General features: G+C 37.4%; 1 protein-coding gene across 2 annotated transcripts in view; it reads right to left on the bottom strand.

Annotated features, from left to right (window-relative positions):
- Window positions 1-400: 400 nt before the first annotated feature.
- Window positions 401-13,237, bottom strand: part of KITLG (KIT ligand) — an 87,318-nt gene continuing 74,481 nt past the window's right edge. Inside the window, exons 9-10 of one of the 2 annotated variants that reach the window (XM_007449117.1) lie at window positions 12,530-12,606; window positions 401-4,758 (exon numbers count right to left, since the gene is read on the bottom strand). In XM_007449117.1, coding sequence (XP_007449179.1) covers window positions 12,567-12,606 — 40 coding nt within the window. In that variant the 3' untranslated portion in view covers window positions 401-4,758; window positions 12,530-12,566. The remainder of the gene's footprint in view (window positions 4,759-12,529; window positions 12,607-13,237) is intronic. The other variant, XM_007449118.1, reaches the window with a different exon arrangement.

The following is a 13,237-nucleotide window of genomic DNA, read 5'->3' as shown; positions in this document are numbered from 1 at the left end:
AAACACCAACTCCCCCATGATCATCCCTAGTCTATCCATTTCTTCTTCCTGTGTGCCCCAAGTACATTAACTAGACCGCAGTTTTGCACTTAGGTAATTACTTCACTGTGGCTTTATGCAGTTGACAGTGGTTTTCCTATCTTCTCCCCAGCTAAATTAGAAACCCCTTGAGATCCAACAATGTATTAATTCAACTTTACCTTCTTTGATTACTTTACCTATCTTCCTTGATTACTTAACCAATACATATTTATTGAAATAAAATGATTTATCTCCTTTTGTGCATATTACAATAAAATCTAGATTAATGATGTTTTCCATAGAAAACTTTTGAGTTTAGCTTAAATGCTCAACCATGTTATGAACATGTGTGATAACTTTAAGATAATGACAGGGCAAATTTGAGTGCATAAAATTCTTTATTTAGAACAATAAAGTATGTGTATATATAATGTAATTTCAAATTCAAACCTGTATAAAAAAGGGTCAGGACATAAACCTATTTTAAAAAGTACACATACAGTACATACACATACACATCACATTTTACAACCTTTTTTATTTAATTTCAGTCATAATAAAACTATAGAATAATGTTGACATACATTTACATTACAATATGCAAACTCCAATCTATGACTGAACTAGCAATATATCTGTGCATCCATCTAAATGTGAATACTTTAAGTCCACTGATTTAAAAAATAGTGGCAAGTGGACACTATAATCACACATTAATCCTCAGAATATAGGAGAATAGGGTATTTTGATTGGAAATTTTTATTTAGTGAGTCATAGCTCAGAAATCAAGTAACTGACAATTTTATTTTTAAAAGCAACATAAGATGTAATTGGAGACGGCGGTTATAAATACATGTACAATGCTTAGGAAACATTTTAGGATCAAGAATCTCCATTTTAATATGGATTATTTCTAAAATAGTATCTTGTTAGGAAATGAAAGTACCATTATTTTATCTTTACAAAGGCATTTCCAGCAACACCATAAACGGTGTGATCAAACACCACAAATGAACTGGTTGGAATTTCAATCTGAATGTTTATATTTTAATGCCAATTTCAGAATAATACTGTTTCAAAACAAGCTGGCTTTCTTTAAAATTCTTATCCCACTTTCCAATTCTGAAATATAATTTATGGTTGACCCATCTCCAAATGGATTCTAAAGTATCTTTTTGCACTTAAAAACTTTATGAGCATCTTACATTTTCTGCTCTTAGCTTTTAAGAAAATGAGAGCATTTAAATGCTTAATTTGGTACACTTCCAAATGTTACACACATCTCATCTTTTCCTGGGTAAAATGTACTCTTGGTTTTCATTCTTCAGAGGTGATCCAAAAATGTTTATTTAAGCAAAGGAAAAAGCCATCTCTTGTGTAAGTGGTTATCCGACTCACCCTACAGGAGACTGATTTTACACTTTTACAAATGGACCCTATTTACATTACAAACAAGAACAGCCATAGCTTTTTATGTTCCAATTGCTTATTCACAGAGATCAGAGTTGGATATTTTATATGCGATAGTTTCAGCTCTATTTTATCATCTTTGTCAGTCACATATCAATAGGTTTCTCTCATACCTACGGTAGGACCTGACTTCACCCTATAGATAAATAAAAATTGAGAGCCAAAGAAGGGCAGTGATTTACCAATACCTGTTAATGGCAGAGTGGAAGCTCCTGACAATTTTTCCTAACAACATCCACCCCACTATGTCAAACTGCCTTCTTGAAAAAATATATTTCTTAGTTAAATTAGAATAGGTTGGGAATGGCTAAAAGCCCCATACTGGAATTACATTTTGAAACCAGAACCTAGCTTCAGAAAAACATTAAGAAATATCCATGAATTCTGAGTGGAGTTTTCTGTTAATTTAAAACTTCATTTGAATTAGAATACCAAAATATGCCACAAAATTTCTCCAAAGTACTTTAATTCTTACTAAATGCACATATTTCATTGTGAACATACTTTATCATACATTGTCATTTTTCACACAGTTAATCCTTTTCAAAGAGAATAGGGTACTTGTTCTGTTAAAGTATTGAAAAAAATAACTTGTTTCTGACTCATTAGAAAGTGGCTGTGTGGTAAGCACATCAGATTATAATACAAAATCAAGCGACGCTTTGATATCACAGGGCAGGCACCGTTTATCAGTGCCAGTTTCTCTATAGATTTGGGTTCTACCACAGAGGTACAAAGCTTAATTATACTTTACACTGAAGTATAGTTTAGAATCTGCAGACTTCTGAAACCATTTTAAAAGACAATTTTGAAACATTACAAAAGAGAACTATCAGATACATGGCACCAATTTAAAAGGTGATTTCACAGTTTAAGATGTCAGTTGTGAGTTTTCCGTGATTTATAAAGGATGTTCAGAACACACATTGGATAAAATAAAGCAAAGACATATATTATATATATATTTTTAATCTCCAAGTAGATATGACAGTTCATTCCCAAGCAACTACCAACCAAAGTAATGTTCAACATTTTTCTATTGTTCGTGTATTTTACTGAATTTTAGTGTTTTAAAAATTGGTAATCCACACAACTCTCAATGAACCAATACATTTAATTAGGCAGAATACATCTCCCCTCGCCTACCATGCCAGATTTCATAACTTGCTGAATTTGTTGATTTAACCCTATCAATTGGGACCATGTCCTTGTGTGTTAAAACCCAGCTACCAGCTTTGAGAACAAAAGTACATCTATTATACTCTAAAGCTCATTAAGCAGCATTTTTACATACTTACAAAAACTGAAACCATTGCTGAAACAAACTATTAGATTGAGAAGTATCAATCTTCTCAATCGACACATGACCTACACACATACTCATGTTAATCTATGTCTATTTTCTTCAAAACAATATCACACACTGAGACAGGTCCTTTCAGCCATTAAATTGATCTCTCGTTTTATTATATATAATTGGTTGTACCATGGGATATTTGAGGGACTGAATAAATTAATGCAACTTCCCAAAGCATCTGGGTTGTATCTTAGAGACATGACTAGTGTTTGAAGAACCACAGCACTTTAGAGGAGGGATCGTAGAAATCATCTGAGCTCTTTGGTATAAAAAAGAGCAAGGGCCACTTACTAGAGTTGTATTTGAATTAGCTTTGAACATAAGGTAAAATCCAACTCTACTAGAAATTCTTGGACTTTTGAAAACAAAGGAAAGATAGATTTTCATGCCCTTCTCTATCACTGCGTTGAAAACAGTCATGTGATGGTGATAGACATGGCAATGATGTTATCACAAGGATCAAGTTAGAATGGAAAGCTTTGGATTCCTTTATGTGTATGTTTGTGATATATTAAAAGAATCATCAAAATAAACCAAAAGAAATCATTCTTTGACCTTAGTCAGATGTTCCTTTGAAATAAAAAAAAACTGACAAGGGAAATTCACTTAATGTCTTACAAGTTCCGGTTTAAAAATGCAATGTCCATCTTGGGAATTCCTGCCAAGTTCACTCAATATGACAAAAACGCTGTCGCATATTTTAATAGCAAACTGACATGCGTAACTACATAAAGCTTTCTTTTTATTTTTAATTCATAAACCTTAATGAATACAGAGTGCCTGATTTTAAATAAATGGATCCTTTAAACAGATAATGGTGATTATACTATAAATAACTAAAGTTTCCTGATCCCCTGCATTCTTGTAAAAGCCAAGTCACCTAGTTTTCAATACCCATATTAGCATGTGTGTGGTTATCTAACCATAGATACTAAATAGCATAATTTATATTTACTCTCTCCCACAGCAGAAATTGAAAATGCGGCCTCCATACATTCAGTGATTTCTCCTAAGTCCCTTTACGTAACTCTGTAATAGTTTTAGAATATAAACATTTTGTAATATAATTTGCAAGCACAATTTGTACACGCCATAGTGGTCAAGGGCAAAGGCTGACTTCACCAGGGGTGCCAGACGCCCTCCTCGGCAGACTGTTCTGCTGGGCAGTGTCCACAGCTTCTTCGTGTGATAACTCTTTCGGAGTCTCTCCTCTGCAAAGGCATCACTGTTGTAATTCAGTACTGGCTCCCCGCATGACTAAAGTCAGACAACCATGTCCATTTGTCTAGTGGGATACGGTTGAGCACACTCTGTGTCAGAAAGAGACCAAGCTCAGACCCATATCATTCACTGATCAGCAGCTATAAGGCTGACCTGCCCCTATCCCCACCCTCTTTTCCCACTGCTTTCTAAATGAACAGTGGCTGATGCTATGGAGTTTTTGTTTTTTTGAATTTTTTCTAGATCCCTTTGATAAAAATGATGACCCCCCCCCCTCCCCGACTATCCAGGCTGAAATCTACTTGCAGAGACCAAGATAACTATGAACTGCAGGTTGTAACTGTAAAATAAAGCTATGTGGTTTTTCAACAATTAGACGTTTCTGGAGGCATGCAAAACGGTAGTGCAGTCTGGGACACGTGCTTTCTCTCCCAACATCAGCTGCAAGTTCTAATTGAGACCACAAATCCCCCAGGTCCTTAAAATAGAGTCCTGCTCGGTGCAAGTTCTTCTTTACAGATGATTAATTCAGTGTCAGTTTCACAGTAAAACACTTTGTTCCAATTTCTGAATCATCCACATAGTCATGGGTAGCAAGAACAGATAAAGATGCGGTCTGTCACTCCAGACAGAATAGGAATTTGTTTAAAGCTGCTTCATTTATGAAGCAAACATGAACTGTTACCCGCCTAGAGAAGAAAAAAGAGAGATTATAGCATATCTGCTTCCTACCTTCTTTTCATTCTCAGTAGCTGAATTCATATGACTACAGAATGAGTAATAGATTTACAATGCATGCTTCACTTACACAGCCTAAAATAACTTGACAAATGTTTCCTAGATGCAGTGATCAGTCACTTGCTGATCTCCCTAGTAACATTTTACATAATCTGAAATGATCTTACTGTTTACTGAGTGTCTCTTCCCATTAGAATGTAAGCCCCATGAGGAACATAGAGCTTTTGTTTATCTTTTTCACTGCTGTGTTCCAACACCTAGAACAGTGCCTGGTACCAAATAGATAACGGGTGCCCCCTGCTTTTCAAAGTTCCCTTTATACCACTTTGCTTTTACAAAAGACCTACTTTAGTACCTGTTTTCGACAAACGAAAGAAATCTAGAGAGGATTTTTGCTTTTATGAAAAAAGGCAAAAAGAGACCGTCGCCTTCAGGGTTTGTTCTGCAGTGAGCCTACAGAGGCAGTGTGCACTGCCAGCAGTGAGAGTGGCACCGCCAGGTCCCTTCCCTGGAACTACACTTAGCCTCTCAGCATAAAGCCACCATAACTTTGAATTGTGTCTATGAGCATCTGTGCTTTACATCGATTTATTTTATGCGTCCCATTAGCAAGATGTATCCTAAGGTGATTGCTTCTTTGCTTTAAGCCATTTTGGTTTAAGACAGGTTTCATTGGAATGCTCTACTTTTGCATAGCGCTGGAGGGGGCCACTTGTACTCAATAAATATTTCTTGAACATAGAGTGGATGAATGAATACCCTGTGGCTTTCATACCCCCAAGCACACCACAGATTATCTCCATTTCTGATAAGAGTGTTATCAATCTATGTAGCCTTGAATTTCTCTAACAAGGCTGTGAAGAGGTTGTAAACAGGTGGTGAGGGGAGAGGGTCTGAAGAACAATGGCGGTGTTCAGAGTGGAGAAGTGGAGATTGATGGAGTGGCATGAAAGAGATATCTGGGACAGGTGGAGAGGCTGGTCAGAGGCCACCCACAAATGACAGCCCCCTAGCCACAGATCAGTGCCAGTATCTTGACTGCCTAGCCAGGTTCTAGCAATCACTTCTCCCAACTGAGGAAACAGCAGCAGTAAGATCTCCTTCAGTAGTGTCAGCCAAAGAAAGAAAGATAGAAATCCCGGCACCACATTCCTGACAAAGCCTCTGGGGAAGTTCATTTGGCCTCAGCACAGCTTACTGTACTTGCTGAAGCATGAAAGCCAGACGCTGTTTTAGCTTTTCAGTGCTGGTGTTAAACCACTGAGCTTTGGACTCAGGCTTTCAGATTTTTCAACTTTCAAGTGAAGTATTTATACTTCCTTATCTTTTTTTTTTTTTTAATTATAGGCAGCATTTACATGCTATCTATCTTCAGTCACAACCCCTAAATAAATGTGTATTTTGCATTTAGTTTCTTCCCTACTCTTTTCCTGTTTTGTCCTTATTTATCAGTCCCAGAACCAGAGAGATCACTGGTTTTAAAATGTTTGAGATCATTACATAGGCTACATATAAAACGTTATAGTATGAGTGATAAGTACAGTGTTTTTTTCCAGTAATATGCTAAATGTATATTACTCTAATGTAATATACGAAACGTATGCAATCATTAAATGTAATATATTGAAAAGGTAAATATATAAAATGTAATAATATACTAAAAACCATATTACATGACAATTTACCGAACAGAGAACTCTAAAAAATAGAAAACCTGTATTTCGGAAAGCAGAATTAAATACTGAAGGAAAAATTAACAGGCATTAAGAGCAAATTTCAGAAATGCAAATTACCTAGCAGATATTTTAAAAATAAAAGTTGGTTAGAAAAGAAGGAAATCACAAAAAAGCAAAAAATATATATATATTTTGAAAAAGCTACAAATAACTTGAAACTCTAAACGTAAGCGTAGAGAAGCAAGATTGGAAATCTGTTCTGATTATGTCTTTGGATCATTCAGCAAAGAAAACAAACTTAAAAACCAACAAATGGTTTCCCATAGGACGAAACTACCATTTTAATAATAACACCGTGGATTCTGGCAACAACCTCATGAAATAAATAGGGTGAGTATTATTATCCATGCCCACCCCCCCACCCCCGTTACATTTGAAGAATCAGGGGTTAAAAGACAATTGTCTCATCCAGGAACCTACAGCTAGTTAAGGTGCAGATTAGACCCAAGTCTAATCCCTTCTAATCCTCTGCATCACAATGTTATCTACACAGGGTGGAGCTCCAAACCAACACCTTCAAAGTTCTAGAAATTCTTAGGAAATATGTGGTAAAGAGTCAAAGATCTGGCCATTGGTAACCAACCATTATTGAGTCCTGTGCAATAAATGTCCCAGCATAACTTGCCCTCATCCCTATTCCAATTCTAGGATCGACTTTCTTCTGTCTTAGATCTACTGGAAACTTCCAGGTTGTGTTTCTTTTATGAATCTCTCCACCAGCCTAATTATAAGAATTACTTTCTAGGGATTTCCCTGGTGGCCCAGGGGTTAAGAATCTGCCTGCCAATGCAGGGGACATGAGTTTGAGCCCTAGTCCGGGAAGACCCCACAGGCCGCGGAGCAACTGAGCCCGTGTGCCCCTACTGAGCCTGTGCTCTACAGCCCACAAGCCATAACTACTGAGCCTGCATGCTACAACTACTGAAGCCCGCACGCCTAGAGCCTGTGCTCTGCAACGAGAGAAGCCCCTGCAATGAGAAGCCCGTGCACCACAACGAAGACCCAACACAGCCAAAAATAAATAAATAAAATAAATTTAAAAAAAATTACTTTCTACACTTACCATGCTGGGATAAGTCCCTAAACACCACCATCTCAGTATCTACAAACTCATGCTATTTACCGTCAACCAAAGTGGGCCTTCTCTGTGATTACACGGTCCTTCTCCCAAGGCCTCAATTAAAATTCTTTGTGGATGACTCCCCAATCCCCAATCTATTATGTGCAGCCCTTACTGTACTCTGAATTTCCAGTGAAGCATATTTGGCCACTGGTTAATAATTACTAACGGCTCCTTCTCCCATTTTTTTCTATTGGCACTGCCATCTGGTTAGTCCCATAGGCTCCAAATCATCCCTGATTACTGCCTGTGATGTCAAGCCTCACATCCCATCAGGAACTAGGACTTATTCTTTTACTGCAGTGACTCCAAAATGGCCTATGCTTTCCTGTTTCCATGGCTGTGACCCTAATTCAGGTTGTCATTCTCTCACATCTGTTTTGAAGATTGGCTTCCTGAGTGGACTCCTTGACTCCAGGTCACCACTCCCATCCATCTGGCCACGCCAACGTCTGACTACTTTCCTAAACCTCTGCTTTGATTGTTATTACTCACATCTCTTCTAAACCCTCCAACAACTCCTTATATTACTCAATAAAGTGTAAGCCCTGTACTTGGAATTCAGACCCTGTTTCAAACTGATGCCCATCCTTTCTCAGCATTTTAACCCTTTATGTGTATTTCTACTGGAGTCCAGCTGTACAAACTCTTGAACACAGTCTGTACTTTTTAGCTCCCTGATTTAACTTATGCCGTTTGCAGTATCTGGATTTACCCCTTCCCTATTGCCAGTAAAATTTTAGCAATCATCATCCAAGATCCAGTTCCATACAAATGCCACCTCCATATCACCCTTACAATAAAGTCTTTCCCCGAATGATTCCTCTCCCCTGTTAAATAAGACAATTGTATATGGGTGGTACAATTCTACACGATGCCATCTGTACCATTCATTATCTAGAGCTATGTTCAGGGCACATCCGCTACAACCATATGCAGTGGCTTTGCCTTTGACTCCTTATTGCATTTCTTTGCCAGCTCCTTTTGTTGTTTTTTAACCAAAATCTCCTTTAGTCCGTTTTAAAATAGGTTATTATGCATATGTCTTATCTCCTTTTGTAGGCCATAAGCAATTTGAGGACAGAACTAGGTTATATTAAGCTTTGCATCCAACAATGCACGTACTAGAGCTTGTTGGTGTCACATTTGTGGTTAGAATGAAGAGTAAAATTGTGCTCTGATCTACTCTTTCTTTCTCTTAAACTGTGCTACACGCAACCCAATAAATGAAAAATTCTTCTGGGATGCCACATACATATACTTGTCATTAGCTAGATGACTAAATACATTTTTAACTTTTTGCAGAGATAATTTCACATTTGATGTCAAATAAACACAGCTTTTGTATGTTTTCTCTTAGAGGCGACTTCTTTTGTTTCTGGGTCATTGTCTACATTCCTTCCTTGTATTTAAAATATCAAATCCTCCTCTTCATTTTCCAATTATAGGTTGGAGAATTATTCCATATGTTTTCTATTCTAGTGTTCCAATATTTGTCCTGGTTTAATTTGTTTTAGTTCGTGAAACTTCTATTTCAGGGAGAAATCCTTGCCACAAACCTGAGTCATTCCTTATATTTTCCCTTTTTTTTTGTGAAGCAAGAAAATGACTATAATCCAAATTATACCCAATTTTTAAAATATATAATTACAACTCCATATTTCATTTCTATCTTGGTACTTTTTACTACTGTTCTTCTTATTTCTTGGCATATTTCCCCTCCTACCATGTCACAGTCTGTTCTCCCAAGCCTTTCCCTCCACCACATCCCTTTCCCCAAATTATACTCAAATTTCCTTGGCAGGTTTTACCAAACCTCTGTTGGTACAAGGAACAGGCTTTCTCTCTACAATGGGTACTCAATAAATGGTTACAAATGATACATATAATATTTTGACTTCGAGGTTTGCAGATTCATGATAATGAGCTGCTTCTCTTTTCTTCCTTTTATCTGTCTTGCCCTCAGTATTTGAATTCTTATTTACTTCTACCTACACACGTCTATTTTTGTTTTTACTCCATAAATTTTATTCTCACGTTACTGCAATTGTCTGAGGTATTCATCCATCTCTCCATTCATTTATTCAACAGATGCATTCATCACTTGCATGTGCAAAGTGTAAACTATATAGTTTAATGGGATTCCAAAATGAAATTCAGAAACCAATCCTGTCCTCTAAGAGCTTATGGTTTAGAAGAGGATACAAAACGTCTACGTAAGTGGCTGTAAGTAATGTCTATGTAAGTAATGGTAACTAATACCATATTAATATTGTATGAAATGTAATACAAAATGTAATTAGAGGGCCATAAAAGAGAGATTACTTTCATTTGGGAAGTTAGCTTTTTGGAGGTGGTGGTTTTGAGCTGAGCCTTGAGAGAGCTTTGCAGAGATGGTGAGAAGTAAGGTCATCTATTTTACACCAGCTCCTCAATGATATGTGATGAGCTTATTTCTAAACAATTTGGGGCTTCTTTAACCTGTCTAATTTCATTCGTTTAATTATATGAGTAACAAACATTTCAGATTTTAAGAAAAATAATTTAGCCATTTCCCATATGACTGTACTCCCCCTTGCTGTACATACTTTGCTGTCCTACTGACCAAAATCAGCAAATTAAACACACACATACACATACAAGATAAAAATAAACCTTACTGCACTTTTTAAAAGATTGTTTTAAAACATCTTATTTTATTGCAGTAATAACACTTAACACAAGATCTACCCTCTGAACACAGTTTTAAATACACAATGTAGTTTTTTTTAACTCTAAGCATTATGTTGTATAGCAGGTCTCTAGAACATATTCGTCTTGCAAAACAAAAAGAACCTTAAAAAAAAGGCCACTTCAGCAGAGCTATCTTCCTTACCACTTGGTAAGATTTTCATTTAGGGTTTATTTATTCACTCAGTCACTTCAACAGACATTTATTGAGTGCCTACAGTGCTTAGGCAACAAGTGAGGTACTTGTGAGGAGATATAGCAAGAACCAGACAGACTCACTTCCTGTCCATGTATATTCCCTGACTAGTATGTGTAAGTTGCTTGACTACAGCTGCTTTAAAATGCCATCTTTCTTTCTCCTAGACAAGTGCCCTGGGCTTTTCCATCTTAATCCATTTCCCAAATGTCACAGGACAAATGCCACAATTAAACACCACATCACCTACGTGCCAAAACAGGATCCCAGTGATGCCATCGAAAAGCAAACCACAGAGAACATTACTTGAGCCTTTAAGGTTCAATTAACCATTTAATGTGTAGTTGGTGGATGTCTGGCTTAAGGGAAGTGAAACAGCAGATGGGGAAAAAACAGTAGATTTGTACTGGGATTGGAGGTCAAAGAAATATGTTTCTTGGAATAACAATGATTTCAGCTTGGGGAATACTGCACCCGAAAATAAAAAGGGTCAAGTGAAGGGTTTATTCCTTTACAGTGTTTGACAGGAAACATGAGGCTAGAGGAGAGCTAGGATGGGAGCAGAAGAGAGGGTGCTATTCGTGCTCCAGACGTGGTGATCAAGGGCATGATTCAAGGCAAAAATGAAGTCTGTGTAATAGCAGGGTTAAAGTGTTAGAGGCATATGCGACATAATTACTATTATTATATGATGTTATTTTGGGTTGTTGAAAAATGATGTTTGATAAAAGTGAGTTCCTGGAGGAGACAAAGGCTCTGTGACCCAGTTTCCCTGGGGAAGGTTCAATCTAGAGAGAAATCTCTGAATCTGGGACAGAAGGGAAAGCTGGAAGGACAGTGACCTGTAAGGAAAAGGTGAAGCTCACCAGAGACCATGTCTATAATAATCGGGCGAGTAAATGATCCTCTAACCACGAGGGAGTGCAGGGGAAGAACTGAAGATTTAGGAAGATGAAAGAACACTTACACACCACTGTAATAAATAGGGGTTCATGAGCAGAACAGAATTAACAGTGAGTTGGCAGAAGTACAAATGGCAAGAGCATGCATGACGTTGGATCAGGTTAGTGCCATTCAGGGTGCTCCCTGCACCGCGTCTGCAGCTTGGGAGTTGAGAAAGTAGACAGGAGAGGGGAGAGAAGGTATAAATATCAGCGCCTCTGATCATGTTTTCCTAGTCTCCCTTCTCCCCACGCCCTTCACAGACCCACACAATCACAGCAGGTTATCTGTCCCGGGTTTATATTCACTGTGTCCTGGGCTCTGGACTGTGATGAGGCACAAGTATTACCAGTCATGTGGCAGGTGGCACTTTTCCTTGACAATTTCCCTCTCCTACTGTATGGGTTTTTTTTTTACTGTATGGAATTTTGACCTTTTCTACTTTTCCTTAAAATAGCAGGGCTATGTTTTTGATTTTTGCTTGTTTCACCATTTAACAAATGAGATACTTTTCCTATCATGTTATAGTAATCACACCTAATTGAAATTGATTTTATTTATTCTCCTCTATTAATAATATTTTATTTTAGTCCTACTTTGCCCCTTGTCTAATTTATTTTCTGGCCTCAAAAATAGGAAACACTCAGAAATTCCCTGGTGGCCCAGTGGTTAGGACTCCATGCTTTCACTGAAGGCACGGGTTCAACCCCTGGTTGGGGAACTAAGATGCCCCAAGTCCCAGTGGTGCAGCCAAAAAAGAAAAAAACTAGGAAACACTCAACTGTTAACGCTTTGTATATCTCCCATACATACAAGATGAATCCACTAAACTGGAATAATACTGCTTGCCTTTCAAAACTTGAGAATGCACAATTCAATTATGTAACAGCTTCAGCTAACATACTGACCCCAGCTTGATAGAAGACTTAATAAATTTTGGTGTCTAGGATGCTGTATAGTTCTTGTTATATCTTTTAGCTTGAATTCTTAAAACTTACCAATGTACGAAAGTAACAGTGTTGATACAAGCCACAATTACACTTCTTGAAACTCTCTCTCTTTTTCTTGCAACATACTGAAAAAGAATAAGAAACATGCTTATTTGCATTTAGACAGAGATTCTGAAGTAACCATGATCTGGGCATTGTAAAGGGCAGTTTTTATTTTTCTGTAAATACAGTAGCAAAAGATTGCAAAATTGAGTGGGAAGCTTACCTTCGTAATATTACTATAGGGAAGAGGGAAGACTTCATCTGCTTCCACATAGTCTCCCCAAGTAGTTAAAAAATTCTCTACGCATATGCAGATACACATACGGAAAATGCTTATATGCACTTAATTTGTGAATATGTACACATGCAGCATGATATAAGAGAAAATAACATGCCAAATGGAAACTATAACTGAATGTAAAATCAAAGCATTGGTCCTGGAGCAGTATGGGATAGGGTAAAAAAGTGATCAGCGTCAGCCACCGTAAGTGGCAAGGTCTCACAAAACAATTTTTGTATTTGGCTTTGAATAAAATACTGAGTAGGTTGAGAAAAATTAAGGGCTGTGAAAGCCAGAATGAGGTCAAATATATGAAGTATGCAAGAGAAAAATAAAGTATCTTGACTAGGAAGTGATATCAAGAATGGGGTTTAGGGCTCCCTGGTGGGCGCAGTGGTTGAGAGTCCGCCTGCCGATGCAGGGGACACGGGGTT

The sequence above is a fragment of the Lipotes vexillifer genome, unplaced genomic scaffold, assembly GCF_000442215.2.
Source record: "Lipotes vexillifer unplaced genomic scaffold, Lipotes_vexillifer_v1.1 scaffold415, whole genome shotgun sequence".
In the NCBI taxonomy this organism is placed as follows: domain Eukaryota; kingdom Metazoa; phylum Chordata; class Mammalia; order Artiodactyla; family Lipotidae; genus Lipotes; species Lipotes vexillifer.
This window is presented reverse-complemented; position numbering and strand designations above follow the sequence as displayed.